Consider the following 14,136-nt stretch of genomic DNA (forward strand, 5'->3'; position numbering starts at 1 on the left):
ATTGTGCACAACAAATGTTGTTTAGCTTTATAGAAACTCCCACAGAGCAAAAACCTACGATCAAAGACAACCATCTGTGACTCTAGCCATAACATATTTTCAGTGTTAATATCCAGGAATGCATTACTCAATGTGTTCTTTATTTGTTTAAGACCATGAGGGAATGAACTAAGGGAGATTTAGCTGATATTTTTAGAAGGTTTAAATGACCAAATAGAGGCTCACTCATTGGTATGCAACTAAGACAATTAGATAATTGCATAGAAGCAATGTTGAGTTGTTTGTCTGCAGAAATTTTCTTGATTAGGATGTTTCTTAGAACTGGCTTGCAAGATTAGGCTTGATGCATGAAACATTTGCTTCAAATTTCTCAAAGATTCATGAATATATATATATCAGGGATCTGCCACCTGGGTAGGCAAGGTAGGCAGTGCCTACCCTGTAACATTTTCCTTTTATGGCAAAATATGCACCTAAAATATTTTATTTTTTTGTAGATTAGATAGACATAGTTCACCCTTGCCTTTCAATCTCAGTATTGAAACTATGCATAATACTGCTGTAGTACACATGCTGCATACATTCCTACAACAACTTTTTCTTTATGCGCTCTCAAAGCAGAAGTAAATCTGCCTCCAACTCAGTTGCACACCTGCGTTTCGCTTATTTTTTTTTGCGTTTTACTACATAAACATCACCAACTGCCTACCCTGAGTAATTACTCACAGGACATGCCTGATATAAATATATGTATATTTAAGAAGGGAAAAAGGGGGAAATAGGAAAGCTATTGGAATGTGCAAAGTCTCACAAAACCTATATATTTCAGGCACAACGGTCCATCCCCAGAAGAAAAACAGTCTGGGAAATGTCTAGCTATACAGATCCCATTAACTTATTCAAATACCTCAGCACTATGTTAGCAATAGCAATCACTCTCCAAATGTTGGTGTAATCCACTCTCCAGCTGGTGAGTTGCCTGCAGCAACAGTTAGATGTTTGTTTACACCAATGCTTGGAGAGTTGGTTACACAAACATTTGGAGAGTGACTGCTACTGCTAACATAATGCTGAGGAATTTGTATAGGTTAATGGGACCTGTGTAACTAGACATTTCCCAAACTGTTTTTTCTTTTTTTTTTTTTGCTGGGGATAGGTCTTTGCACAAAATATAAAGGTTTTGTGAAACTTGCCACATTCTCAAAAGCTTTCCTATTTTCTCCTTTTTCTCTTCTTCAACATTACAATGTTTCAAGCGAACCACAGTGCTCTTATATATATATATATATATATATATATATATATATATATATATATTAGAGAAAGAGGGAGGCTTATAAATGCCAAAACCCTCCCTGGCGAAGAATGTACACCCCAACACAGATTAGTAGTTAGCGACTTCGAGATCAAGGCAATATGGGTGCCCAGAAGTAAACCGGCCTGGGGGAGAAGGGTATGGAAACTTAAAGACCCTGCAAATGGACAGAGATTTAGAGACAAGTTACTTGAAGCATTTGACGAAATAGAAGGGGATATAGCATCATACAACGTGGAAGACAATTGGAGATTTCTGTGGGACAACCTGTTGAGAGCCACAGACCAGATCTGTGGCTGGTGTAAAGTCCCCTCTCGACCCAGAGTAACGTGGTGATGGAACAAGGATGTAGACGGGGCTATTAGACAAAAGAAACAGGCTTAGAAGGACTGGAAGAACGGTGGTAGCAGGGAATTGTACCAATCTGCCAGAAGGGAAGCTAGGCGACAGGTTTATTTAGCCAGAGGGGAGGCAGATAAGAAAAGATTTGCCAATGTTCTGCGCCGTGAGGACCAAAGACTCGAGGTATTTCGTGTTGCAAGACAGTGTAGGAGAGAGAATAGTGATGTTGTAGGAGAGAAATGTGTTCGCATGGATGATGGTACGCTTGCACTAAATGAGGCTGCAAAGAAAGAGGTCTGGAGATGCCACTACGATAGATTGCTTAATAAAGAGAATGAATGGGAGAAAGAGAGCCTGCCGTATGTCGACCCAACAGAGGGACCAGCTATCCGAGTTGACAGTACCAGGGTAGATAAAGCAATTAAGAGTATGAAGACAGGGAAAGCCCCCGGCCCATCAGGAATCACTGCAGAGATGCTCAAAATATCTGGCAGTGTTGGCTACAGCCTAGTCACCCGTATTACAAACCAGGTAACACACGAAGGAGTCATACCCAATGACTGGTGTAGCAGCACCATAGTAAACCACTACAAAGATAAAGGTGATGCTTTAGACACTAATAATTACAGAGGCATCAAGCTGTTAGATCAGGTTATGAAAGTTACGGAGAGGGTCATAGCCCAACTAATTAGGGAGCAAATCAATTTAGATGAGCTGCAGTTTGGGTTCGTGCCAGGTAAAAGCACCACTGATGCCATATTTCTAGTGAGACAGCTGCAGGAGAAATATCTAGCCAGGAGAAAGCCTTTGACAGGGTCCCCCGATCCCTTATCTGGTGGTCAATGAGGAAACTTGGGATAGAAGAATGGTTAGTGAGAGCTGTGCGAGCCATGTACAGAGATGCTGTCAGTAAGGTGAAGGTTGGAAATGAGTACAGTAATGAATTCCGGGTAGAGGTAGGGGTCCACCAAGGTTCCGTCCTCAGCCCCCTCCTATTTATCATAGTCCTCCAGGCGATCACAGAGGATTTCACGACAGGTTGCCCCTGGGAGCTCCTCTATGCTGATGACCTTGCACTAATTGCGCAGTCACTATCAGAACTAGGAGAAGTTTAAGGTGTGGAAGCAAGGACTAGAATCGAAGGGCCTTAGAGTCAACCTAGCAAAAACCAAAATCCTAATAAGTAGGAAGGTAGATAAAACACAAACCCCTTCAGGTAGATGGCCCTGCTCAGTATGCAGTAAAGGAGTAGGTAGTAACTCTATAAGATGTACCCGGTGCAAGCTATGGACACATAAGAGGTGCAGCAATATCAAAGGCAGATTAACTACAAAGTTAGTCTTTGTATGTGGCAGATGTTCAGGTGCAATAAACACTGTAAACAAACAGGAAACAACTTCTATCTCATTCCAGGGAGAAAAACTAGAGGTAGTCGATAGCTTCCGCTATCTGGGTGACCAAGTTAGTAGTGGGGGTGGGTGCACTGAAAGTGTAGCTGCTAGAATAAGAATAGCCTGGGCCAAGTTTAGAGAGCTCTTACCTCTGCTGGCAACAAAGGGACTCTCACTCAGAATAAAAGGCAGACTGTATGAGGCATGTGTACGAACAACCATGCTACATGGCAGTGAAACATGGGCTGTGACTGCTGAGGACATGTGTAAGCTCGCAAGGAATGAAGCCAGTATGCTCCGCTGGATGTGTAATGTAAATGTGCATACCCGTTTAGAGTGTAAGTATCTTGAGAGAAAAGCTGAACATAAGAAGCGTCAGTAGTGGTGTGCAAGAGAGACGATTGCGCTGGTTTGGACATGTGGTGAGAATGAATGAGGATAGCTGTGTGAAAAAGTGCCACTCCCTAACAGTTGATGGAACCCGTGGAAGAGGTAGGCCCAGGAAGACCTGGGCTGAGGTGGTGAGGCAAGACCTTCGAACATTGGGCCTCACCGAGGCGATGACTACTGACCGAGGCCTTTGGAAATGTGCTGTGCGTGAGAAGACCCGGCAAGCCAAGTGAGATCGTTGCCAGTGCCCCTGGACTGGCTCTTGTGCGGGTGGCACATAAAAGACACCATTTCGAGCGTGGCTGTTTTCGTGCGGGTGACACGTAAAAGCACCCACTACACTCTCTGAGTGCTTGGCGTTAGGAAGGGCATCCAGCTGTAGAAACTCTGCCAAATTAGATTGGAGCCTGGTGTAGCCATCCGGTTGCACCAGTCCTCAATCAAATCGTCCAACCCATGCTAGCATGGAAAGCGGACGTTAAACGATGATGATGATGTGTGTATATATATATATATATATATATATATATATATATATATATATATATATATGTGTGTGTGTGTGTATATATATATATATACTGAAGAGAAGATATTTGTATAAATATATGTATAAATATAAAACACATATGTATAAATGGTATAAGATATATGCATTTAAATATGCAGATATATACAGAGAGAGAGAGAGAGAGAAAGAGAGAAATATGTATAATTAAAGGAAACATATGTATGAATATTTCAATCATGGGGGTGTTATCACTGGCATGATGACCCTCTCGAGATACAACAAAAAAAATCCTATCTATGAATACTGATGGACACATCTATGTATAAACATGTATAAATGGTGTATAAAACATATATATAAATATTGGGCAGAACATGTATGTATAAATGTTGAGTAAAACAATGTTGATGTGGTGAAACATGAATGTATAATGTGTTAGATAAGTAGTTACTAGGACTGGCCAAGTTTGCAGCTTGGTATTTAGTTTTGTGTGAAATGCATGCAAAAATTCAATGAAAAATAAAAATAGAAATCTATCACATGAAATACAACAAATGGCACTTGAAAGTACAAGAAGTTAGTATTTTACAGGAGTGACGATACACAAGTAAGTTGAATTCCAGAGAGGCATTGTTCAGAATGTAAACCTGATTGTTATGTCTCATTGTAAGGTTTAAGGAATGACACATAGTCGGTAATTGTAAAGATGTATTACAGTTCTGTAAAAGAGAGAATGAGAGTAGTATGTAATCAGTATCATGTTTGTCTGTCAGAGCCATGAGGGCTATTCGAGTTAGGGTGACTGATGACTTGTGTAGTGACCTTGTTTAAAGTAAAGAAGAGTTGCACACTGTCAGCCTCACTCTCTCATCCTTGACCAGTTTCAATTCAGTGACAAGACCAAGTATGAAGACATGGAAACAAATACAGTGGATAACAAAGATGTCTTATTTGCCCCATCTTGCTCTCTACACTCTACAATGTGTTGTTGCAGCCATCTTCCACTCTGTCAAACCATGAAAGATTCTTCTGCAGAGCCCGACAGATCCAGTCTCCACATTTATAGGTAGGTAAGCCCTAATTCACCAACAGTTATATACCTGTTGGCTATTCTTGCCTGGTATAGCCCACCAATTCAAGCAGCTTACTACAGACATGGCCACTGTTGCCTGCAAACAGCTATTTGGAGCCACTGATGAGAGTAGGGTCCAGGTGGAAGCCAAAGTGGACGAACCAACCCCATTAGTGCAACATGTTCTCTCATGAAATGTGCTGCCTCTCCCTGACATCCTATACAGTGACAGTGGAAAACATAAGACTGACAAACATTAAATGATTGAGTTCTTTTGTTTTTGTTTGTTTTCGATAAAGACACGATTAAGATGAGCCAAATTAATCATAAACATAAGATTTTATCAACACAAGAATTATAGAAAGAACTAACTTACAAATTTTATTTTTTATATCCAAACACTGTAATATGTGAGGAAATTGTAAAATCTCCTTCCATTTTCGACTTTTGCCTTTTCTCTTGCCGCCACCACCTGTTGGATAGAGAAATGATGAAGAATGTTATTATCAAATGGAAAACAGAAACGATTAGAGACATATAAACATGTATAAGAAGACCACAACAGAAGAGAAGAGAGAAGTAGAGCAACACGAAAGAGTACTGGACAAGGAGAGAAAAAGAGAGAGAGATGGTGGAAATATTGAGGCTTGTTGATGACTGGGAAAAGAATGGAAAGAAGAGGCTGTGTACCCTGATGCCACCTCTAGGTAATGGATTTTGATTAATATAAGATACATCATAATTATCATCATCATCATCATTTTAATGTCCACTTTTCCATTCTTTCATGGATCGGACAGAGTTTATTGAGGTAGCTTTTCTATAGCCAGATACTCTTCCTGTCATCAACCCATACTTGTCTGGCCATGGGGGAAATATTACCTTGCTTGGAAACGTGTCTTTGCAAAATATCAGAAATGGATGACACTGCTTGTATGACGGTGACACTTATTTACAGCTATCACACAATGTCAAGACAATCACACACACACACGAAGGTATATATACAATAAGCTTCTTTCAGTTTCCACCGATCAGATTTTCTCACAAGGCTTTGGTTAGCCTGTAGCTATAGTGCTGGTCTGCTGACTCACTTAAGAGAGTACCAAGTCAGAAGAAAAACAGACTTGGTTAGTGAAGATTCATCTAACCCATGTCAACATGGAAAGTGGAAGTAAAATGATAATATACACATGGGTATATATGTGCATGCACATGTGTGTGTGTGTGTGTGTGTGTGTGTGTGTGTGTGTGTTTGTGTGTGTGTGCATACCCCAGTTGACTGGCACTTCATTTCAATCACCCCAGTAGAATGAAGAGTAAAGTTGACACTGAGAAAAATTAGAAGGGAGGAGCTAGAACAAAATACCACAAAGCACGTTGTTGGATACTTCACCGATTCTACCAACCCATCACCATCTTTTAGTATTGATAAGGCTTCATGAGAACGGAGTGGTGGTGGAGTTGGTAGTAGTAGTAGTAGTAAGAAAGTTAAAGAAACAATACATGACTGAATGACTGACATAAAGAAAAGGATAAGAGAGAGGGGACGGAGAGAGAGGGGGGAAACGGAGGATATAGGGGGAGAGGGGGGAATCTTGAAAAAACAGTTTGCGTGCTTTCATTATAAACACATCTGATGTGGATATCAAACACCAAAGTACATCCCATCTTGGGGGAGGAGCAGATGACAACATGACATGTGTATAGAGTTGGGACACCAAATCCTCTTTGTGTTCATATGATTATTTTTTATTCTTTTATTTTCAATGTAGGTAAGTGAAAATGCGTGAGAATACAAATTAAATGTATGTATATATTAGCAGGAATGGCTGTGTAGTTAAGAGGCTTGCTTTGCAGCCACATGGTTTCAGGTTCAGTCCCACTGTGCAACACTATGGACAAATGTTTTTTTTTATTATAGCCATGGGCTGATCAATGCATTGTGAAGGAATTTAGTAGATGGAAACTGTGTGGAAGCCCACTGTGTGTGTGTTTGTGTGTGAAGGCATGTGGCCTAGCGGCTAGGATGTTGCACTTACAATTGCTAGATCATGGGCTCAATTCCTGGACTAGGCAATGCATTGTGTTTTTAAGCAAAACATTCATTTCATGTTGCTCCAGTCCACTCAGCTGCCAATGGGTAACCCTGTTTATGGAATAGCCTTCCGACTGGGAATATGCTGGGCTACTTCCCTAGCCAACAGAGTAGTATCATTCAAAAGCTAAAACAATGCAAAGTGCACTGTGAACAGTGATGTATAACATCTGATAGTCTGATCAATACCATGGTATCGCAACATATAAAGATGCTCTTTGCCCTATGGTCATGACTGACCATGGGGTTGCACCTAGAAAGTTACCTTCTGAGGCACAAGACCGGGCAGGGTTGTTTATAGAAGAGCAGCAGTCACCCATGTATACTAGCCTCCCTTCTTCAGGAGGAATGGGTCTGGTCATCTAACAAGCAGAGTGGCATTGCTCAAAAGGGACAACAATGTATGGAAGTACATTATGACCAGCAGTGGTTGTATAACATCTGATAGCCTGGCCAATATATTGACACAGTGACGTATATATATATATATATATATATATATATATATATATATATATATGTGTGTGTGTGTGTGTGTGTGTGTGTGTGTGTGAGTTTAGTACATACACAAATCAGTATCCACATATAGAAATAAATTCTCATGCACAAACACACACACAAGATACACATATATTGTAGACATATACATATATAGAAACTATACAACTACATACGTACATACCTATTAGAGTATCAAATATTTCAACAATAACTTCAGCCAAGCAAGTACAAATATCTGGGGATTTTTACAAACAAGTTGTCTTCTTTAGAACTCTTTTTCTCTCCCTCTCTCTCTCTTTTTCTTTCCCTCCCTCCATCACAAATAATAAATAAACAAAAATAAATAAATAAAAACAGCAATGAGAGCTAAACAGATGTTCTTTGAAAATATTTCATACACTTAAATCATCTGTTTTCACATCTGCATACATGTGTGTGTGTATATGCATGCATATACATACATATAACCATACACATACATATATATATATACATAAACACACACATACATAGATATCTACATGCACACAAACACACGAATAAAAATACATGCACGTACACACACACACACACACACAGCCTTTTCAACATGAAATTCTTCCTGACATGAGTGTGAACGCTGATAAACTTGTAACCCTTGGTGTAAATTATCAAATATTAACACTGAATAAATTATTTCTGTTATCATTATTATTATTATTATTATTATTATTATTCAAATATATCTTCACACGTATGTATATATATATATATATATATATATATATATATATATATATATATATATACATATACATATATGAACATATGAATGTATGTCCTGACACCAAATCTTCAAATAATGGTAAAGAATATAGTAGAAAAATAATATGGAAGCCAAACTGATGATGCACTACATGAATTCTTCACAGGAATATGGAATCTTGAACCATACAGGTACTTGTTAGAAGAGCTTGCAAAGAAACATGCACTCATACTCATTCTCTCTCTCTCTCTCTCTCTCTCACACACACACACATATACACATACATACACACACACACACATGCTGGGCAAGAAAGAAAAAAGCATTTGGAAACAGTGAGACACAAATAAGTAATCAATGAAAAAGAAGGAAGATGAAGAATAAGAGGACAGAAGAGCTGTGCCCCAGCATGACCACAGTCTAATAACTGAAACAAGCAAAAGAGATAAAACACACACACACACACACACACACACACATGCTTCACAAGGACACTACTTGGATTCTAACTCTATCTACATACCACACACACACACATATATATATATATAAATCTTTAGTTAAATATATTCAATGAGAATATTATATATGGTATGTAGATAGAGTTAGAATCGAAGCAGTATCCTTGTGAAGCATGTCTGCCTATTCCAGTGTTCCAAAATTGTATGTAGATGTTAAAATTCTGTGACACAAGTATAAGAGTTGAAAAATATTGTAAAATAGTATTTGCAGAGTAATTACATATCAAAACAGGAGATTGGATAAAAAAAAAAAAAACTCGGGTGTTATTTATTCAGCATTACATGTGTTTCATTTGGTAATAGGAGTAACAAGTTTGTACATGTAGGAGAAAACGTGTAAGATATACAAATATCCCCTATTAGAAATTCTTCAGATAGAGAATTGAATCTTTAGTTGACATGTACAGTTTTGTAACTCCTGTTAGCAAATGAAGCATGTGTAATCGTGAATAAATATTACCAAAAATTTTATATATATATGTCAGTAAATAGTGGGGTTGTGTTAACTGCACATGGAGAAATAATAGGAAAATGAAAAATAATAATAAGGCAGAATGCTAAACTGAAAGCATATTTTAATATAGATGTGTAAAAAGGATTTCTAACCAGCTTTCATTGCATGGCAAAGTTTCAAGAAGAGGGAGAATGAAAATGTTTTTTACAAAAAAGTAAAAAATAATATATAAAAAAATAAATATACCAATACATTATATTGTCTTTGAGCTTTTAAAGTTCAATGGTAATCCATATAGATAATAGTTAGAAAGATTAGGATGCATGAGATTGAGAGTTGTGTTTTGACCATATTTCTCCAAGAACAGACATAAACTTCCTGTTGACAAAGAGTCCAGAACTCCAACTAAAGAGTATAAAACCCACAGAATTGTCTTCCCTTACACACACTTCCTGTTTTGACACCACACTTCCTGCTTAACACACAAACTTTCACCCCCTTTTTTAAACAAAACACAATTCTCAATTTCATGCATCCTAATCTTTCTAACAATTAGCTACATGGATTACCATTGAACTTTAAAAGCTCAAAGACAATATAATGTATTGGTATATTTATTTTCTTATATATTATTTTTTATATATTATTTTTTACTTTTTTGTAAAAAACATTTTCATTCTCCCTCTTCTTGAAAATTTGCCATGCAATGAAAGCCGGTTAGAAATCCTTTTTACACATCTATATTAAAATATGCTTTCAGTTTAGCATTCTGCCTTATTATTATTTTTCATTTTCCTATATATATATATATATATATATATATATATATATATATATATATATATATATATATATACACACACACATACATGTATACAGGGTGTGTAAGGTATTTGAGGACATACCTTTTTGGGGTCATTGCTGCATTTTTTGCTAACTCTGTATAATCTTTGTTTCAGAAAATAATAATGGCAGACCCTCAGCTTACTTGAGAAATGAAGAGGCATGCTGTTATTGTGGTTGTAAAGGTTGAGTATAGCAATTTGATTTGTTTTTTTTTTCAAATGAGAAAAGCCTTGACCAAGATCAAACAGTTAACAGAAGAAATGACAGATGGTTATGTGCAGACCCTTCTGAAGTTACAAGTGTTATGCATACAAAATTTCCTGCAACTGTCATGGTTTTAGGGGTTGTCAGCAATGAAGAACATGTGATGCCTCCTTATTTCTTTCCACAAGGCCTTAGAGTTAACTCTGCTACCTACATTAAGGTCCTGAAAATAATTGTTAAGCCCTGGATAGACAGTGTATGCAATGGAAAGCCATGTGTGTTTCAGTAAGACTCTGCACTATCACACATGGCTCTAGTAAGAAAAAGAATGGATGGTTGAAATTTTTCATGATCACATAACTCCTAACATTTGGCCTCCTAATTCCCCAGATTTCAATCCATTTGACTATTATATGTGGAGTGTTGTTGAGAGGGGGGGGGGGGGGGTCAATGATCACACCCATAACACCAAAGATTTTTTAAAAGCTGCCATAGTCAGAATAATGTCCAAAATGAACCAGGACCACTTGATTCAAGCATGTAGATGATTTAGATCTCATATAGAAGCAGTTGTTGAAGCTGAAGGTGGCTTTATTGAATAACATTATAGAAAAGGTTTATTTTTATCCTCATAGCATTTTATGATAAAGTTATTATTTATTATTATATATGTTTTTTTCATAAACATAAATCCGTCCTCAAATATCTTATGCACCCTGTATATATACATAACATACTGTTTTGTTTGGCAAGCTATACAAGCTCATTTGACTTGTTCTACCAGAGCATGAAACTTATAAGTAGTTCATATTTAAACCCTATGTTTATTAATTGATGTATGTGTGTGTGTGTGTGTGTGTGTGTGTGTGTGTGTGTGTGTGTGCATGTATGTGTACATGCATGCATGTATGTATGTTTGCAGTTCTGTATCCCTGATGGTTTGTCTATATTTAGGAAAAGCATTTGTAAAGCTTTTATCATTTCATCATATCAGGTGAGGTGCTATAACTAAGTTTCATATTGTTCTTGCTGTAGAGATATCATTGCCAATACATAGCTATAGCAATCAAATGGTATCAGATGTGATGAAAGTCATACAAATTCATAATGTATAAATTTCTCAGAACAGACAAAACGCAAACAAGATCAGATCAATCTACAATTGTGGGAAACCATAGTACAGTTTCACCTTTAAAACTAATGATGGTTAATCCTTCAAATACAAAATTAAATTTCATGATTATTTTAGTAAAGATGATAATGAGAATAGAATTGGTATTTTCTGCAAGTCACAGTGCCTCAATAAATCTGACGCTTAAAGACTCCCTTCAGTCATGAACGACCATGGGATTTCACCTAGAAAGTTCCCCTCCGAGGCACAAGTCTGGGCAAGGTTGTTTATGAAAGACCAGCAGTCGCCCATGCATACCAGCCTCTCCTGTCCATGCCACCAATGTTATCCAAGGGAAAGGCAAAGGCTGATACAGCTCGGCACCTGTGACGTTGCAACTCATTTCTACAGCTGAGTGAACTGGAGCAATGTGAAATAAAGTGTCTTGCTCAAGAACACAACGTGCAGCCCAGTCCAGAAATCAAACTCATGACTTCATAATTGTGAGCCCAGCACTCTAACCACTGAGCCATGCACCTTCACCTATCTGTTTATCGATCAATCTATCTAAAAGGTAAAGACTCTCTTTGGTCATGAATGGCCATGGGATTACACCTAGAAAGTTATCTACTAAGGCAAAAGTCCAGGCAAGGTTGTTTAGGGAAAACCAGCAGTCGCACATGTATACCAGCCTCTCTTCTCCATGTTACCAATGTTATCCAAGGGAAAGGCAAAGACAGATACAGCTTGGCACCAGTGATGTCACAACTTGTTTCTACAGCTGAGTGAACAAGAGCAACACAAAATAAAGTCTTACTCAAAAATAGAAGACAGTCTGGTATTCGAACTCATTACCTCATGATAGTGAGCCTGATGTTCTAACCACTGAGCCTCAATGCTTAGCGGCATTTCGTTCTTCTTTACGTTCTGAGCCGAGGTCGACTTTGCCTTTCATCTTTTCAGGGTTGTTAAAATAAATACCAGTTGAGTAATTGACTATCCTGCTTCCCCAAATTGCAGGCCTTGTGCATATAGCAGAAAGGATTATTATTATTATTATTATTATTATTATTATTATTATTATTATCCTTATTATTATATAATTAAGATGGCAAGCTGGTTAAATCATTAGCATGCTGGACAAAATGTTGAACAGCATTTTGCTTGGCTTTACATTCTGCGTTCAAATCCTGCCAAGTTTGATTTGCTTTTCATCCTTTCAGGGTTGATAAAATAAGTACCAGTTGTCCACTGGGGTCAATGTAATTGACTAGTCCCCATTCCACTAAAGTACAGACCTTCTACCCATAGTAGAAAAGATTATCATTATTATTATGGTAAAAGTGCATGGTCTAGAGGTTAGGGTGTTGCACTCATGATTAATAGATTGTGGGGTTGATTCCCAGAGCATGCGGTGCATTGTATTCTTGAGTAAAGCACATTGCTCTACAACCATTCCGAGACCTGATGTGTACACTTGTGCACCTGTACAGGCAACATCAATTTAATGGAGGGCATGAGCTAACTTATGGTAAATATATTTGATCACAATAAACAGATCTTTTGTACAGGTTGTACAACAAAATCTTAACACTAACACATCCTCTTCAACAGGAAACTCTATCATCATCATCTATCAAAATGAAGGCGATTGATGGTAAAATTCATGTCTAATGTATTTGGTTTACATCCTTTCACATTGAGATCAAAACCTGCAGCAACTCACTGTGACTGTCATCGTTTTACTACAAGCAACTAAAATGCTGCCACTGGGCTCAATCTAAACCAACAGCAACCTCCCACGAAAATGTTATGCATGGCCTTGTATCAATGCTAGAAATCATTATTCTAAATATAAGCTGCCCACACCATCCTGATATCCTACAACTCACAATTTGTTCCTATCTTTTTATAACTGGAAAAGTAAAAGTAAAAAAAAAAAAAAAACACAACGAAGAAGAAAAGAAATGGAAAAAATAAAAAAATTTGGCAAATTTGTTGCTTCCGTTTTGTTTTCGCATTGATTCTTCTGTTCAAGGCTTTTGTCTCTAAAATAGCCGCTTAATTCAAATCAGATTTCGGTAGCTATTTTAGTAGATCAAGCTTCAAATCTGGTTTGTTAAACGACCAGATAATACAAGGAATGCAAGAAGTAGGAGAAATACACAAATATGCACATATGTGTAAGAAGGTCTATGCATATATGTGTGTGTCTGTGTGTGCATGTGCAACTGGAAGTTAACTGAAAGAGCAAGGTTGGGTACCATGTGCAAGGAATCTGCCTATGAGAAATTGCTAATGTAAGATTAAATATAACACACATCTTCTATAAAAGAGGAAACTTTTGACACCTGCATATATCTCTTTCCTATTTTCAATAACATTAACACACACACACACACACATTTGATTTCAGTTAGCTAAATATAGACATATCATCATCATCATCATGTGTGTGTATGTGTATATATATATATATATATATATAAACAAACTTTAGATTTGTTCAAATATGTTTGTGACATATTTTAACTTCCAAAGGCAAAATCATTGCAGTTTACCATGGAGAAGAAATTACTGCTCATGGTAATAGGTGTAAAAATACCTCATGTGCTCAGGGTCTCCCACTAGCTGA

At 37.5% G+C, this 14,136-nt stretch overlaps 1 protein-coding gene across 2 annotated transcripts in view; it reads right to left on the reverse strand.

The window, feature by feature from the left end:
• Positions 1 to 14,136, reverse strand: part of LOC106876126 (G protein-coupled receptor kinase 5) — a 378,987-nt gene that overhangs the window by 245,711 nt on the left and 119,140 nt on the right. For both annotated transcript variants that reach the window (XM_089356590.1, XM_089356589.1), the window contains exon 2: positions 5,398 to 5,493. In XM_089356590.1, coding sequence (XP_089212716.1) covers positions 5,398 to 5,493 — 96 coding nt within the window. The remainder of the gene's footprint in view (positions 1 to 5,397; positions 5,494 to 14,136) is intronic.

This window comes from Octopus bimaculoides, chromosome 8 (assembly GCF_046866305.1).
Source record: "Octopus bimaculoides isolate indiv1 chromosome 8, ASM4686630v1, whole genome shotgun sequence".
In the NCBI taxonomy this organism is placed as follows: domain Eukaryota; kingdom Metazoa; phylum Mollusca; class Cephalopoda; order Octopoda; family Octopodidae; genus Octopus; species Octopus bimaculoides.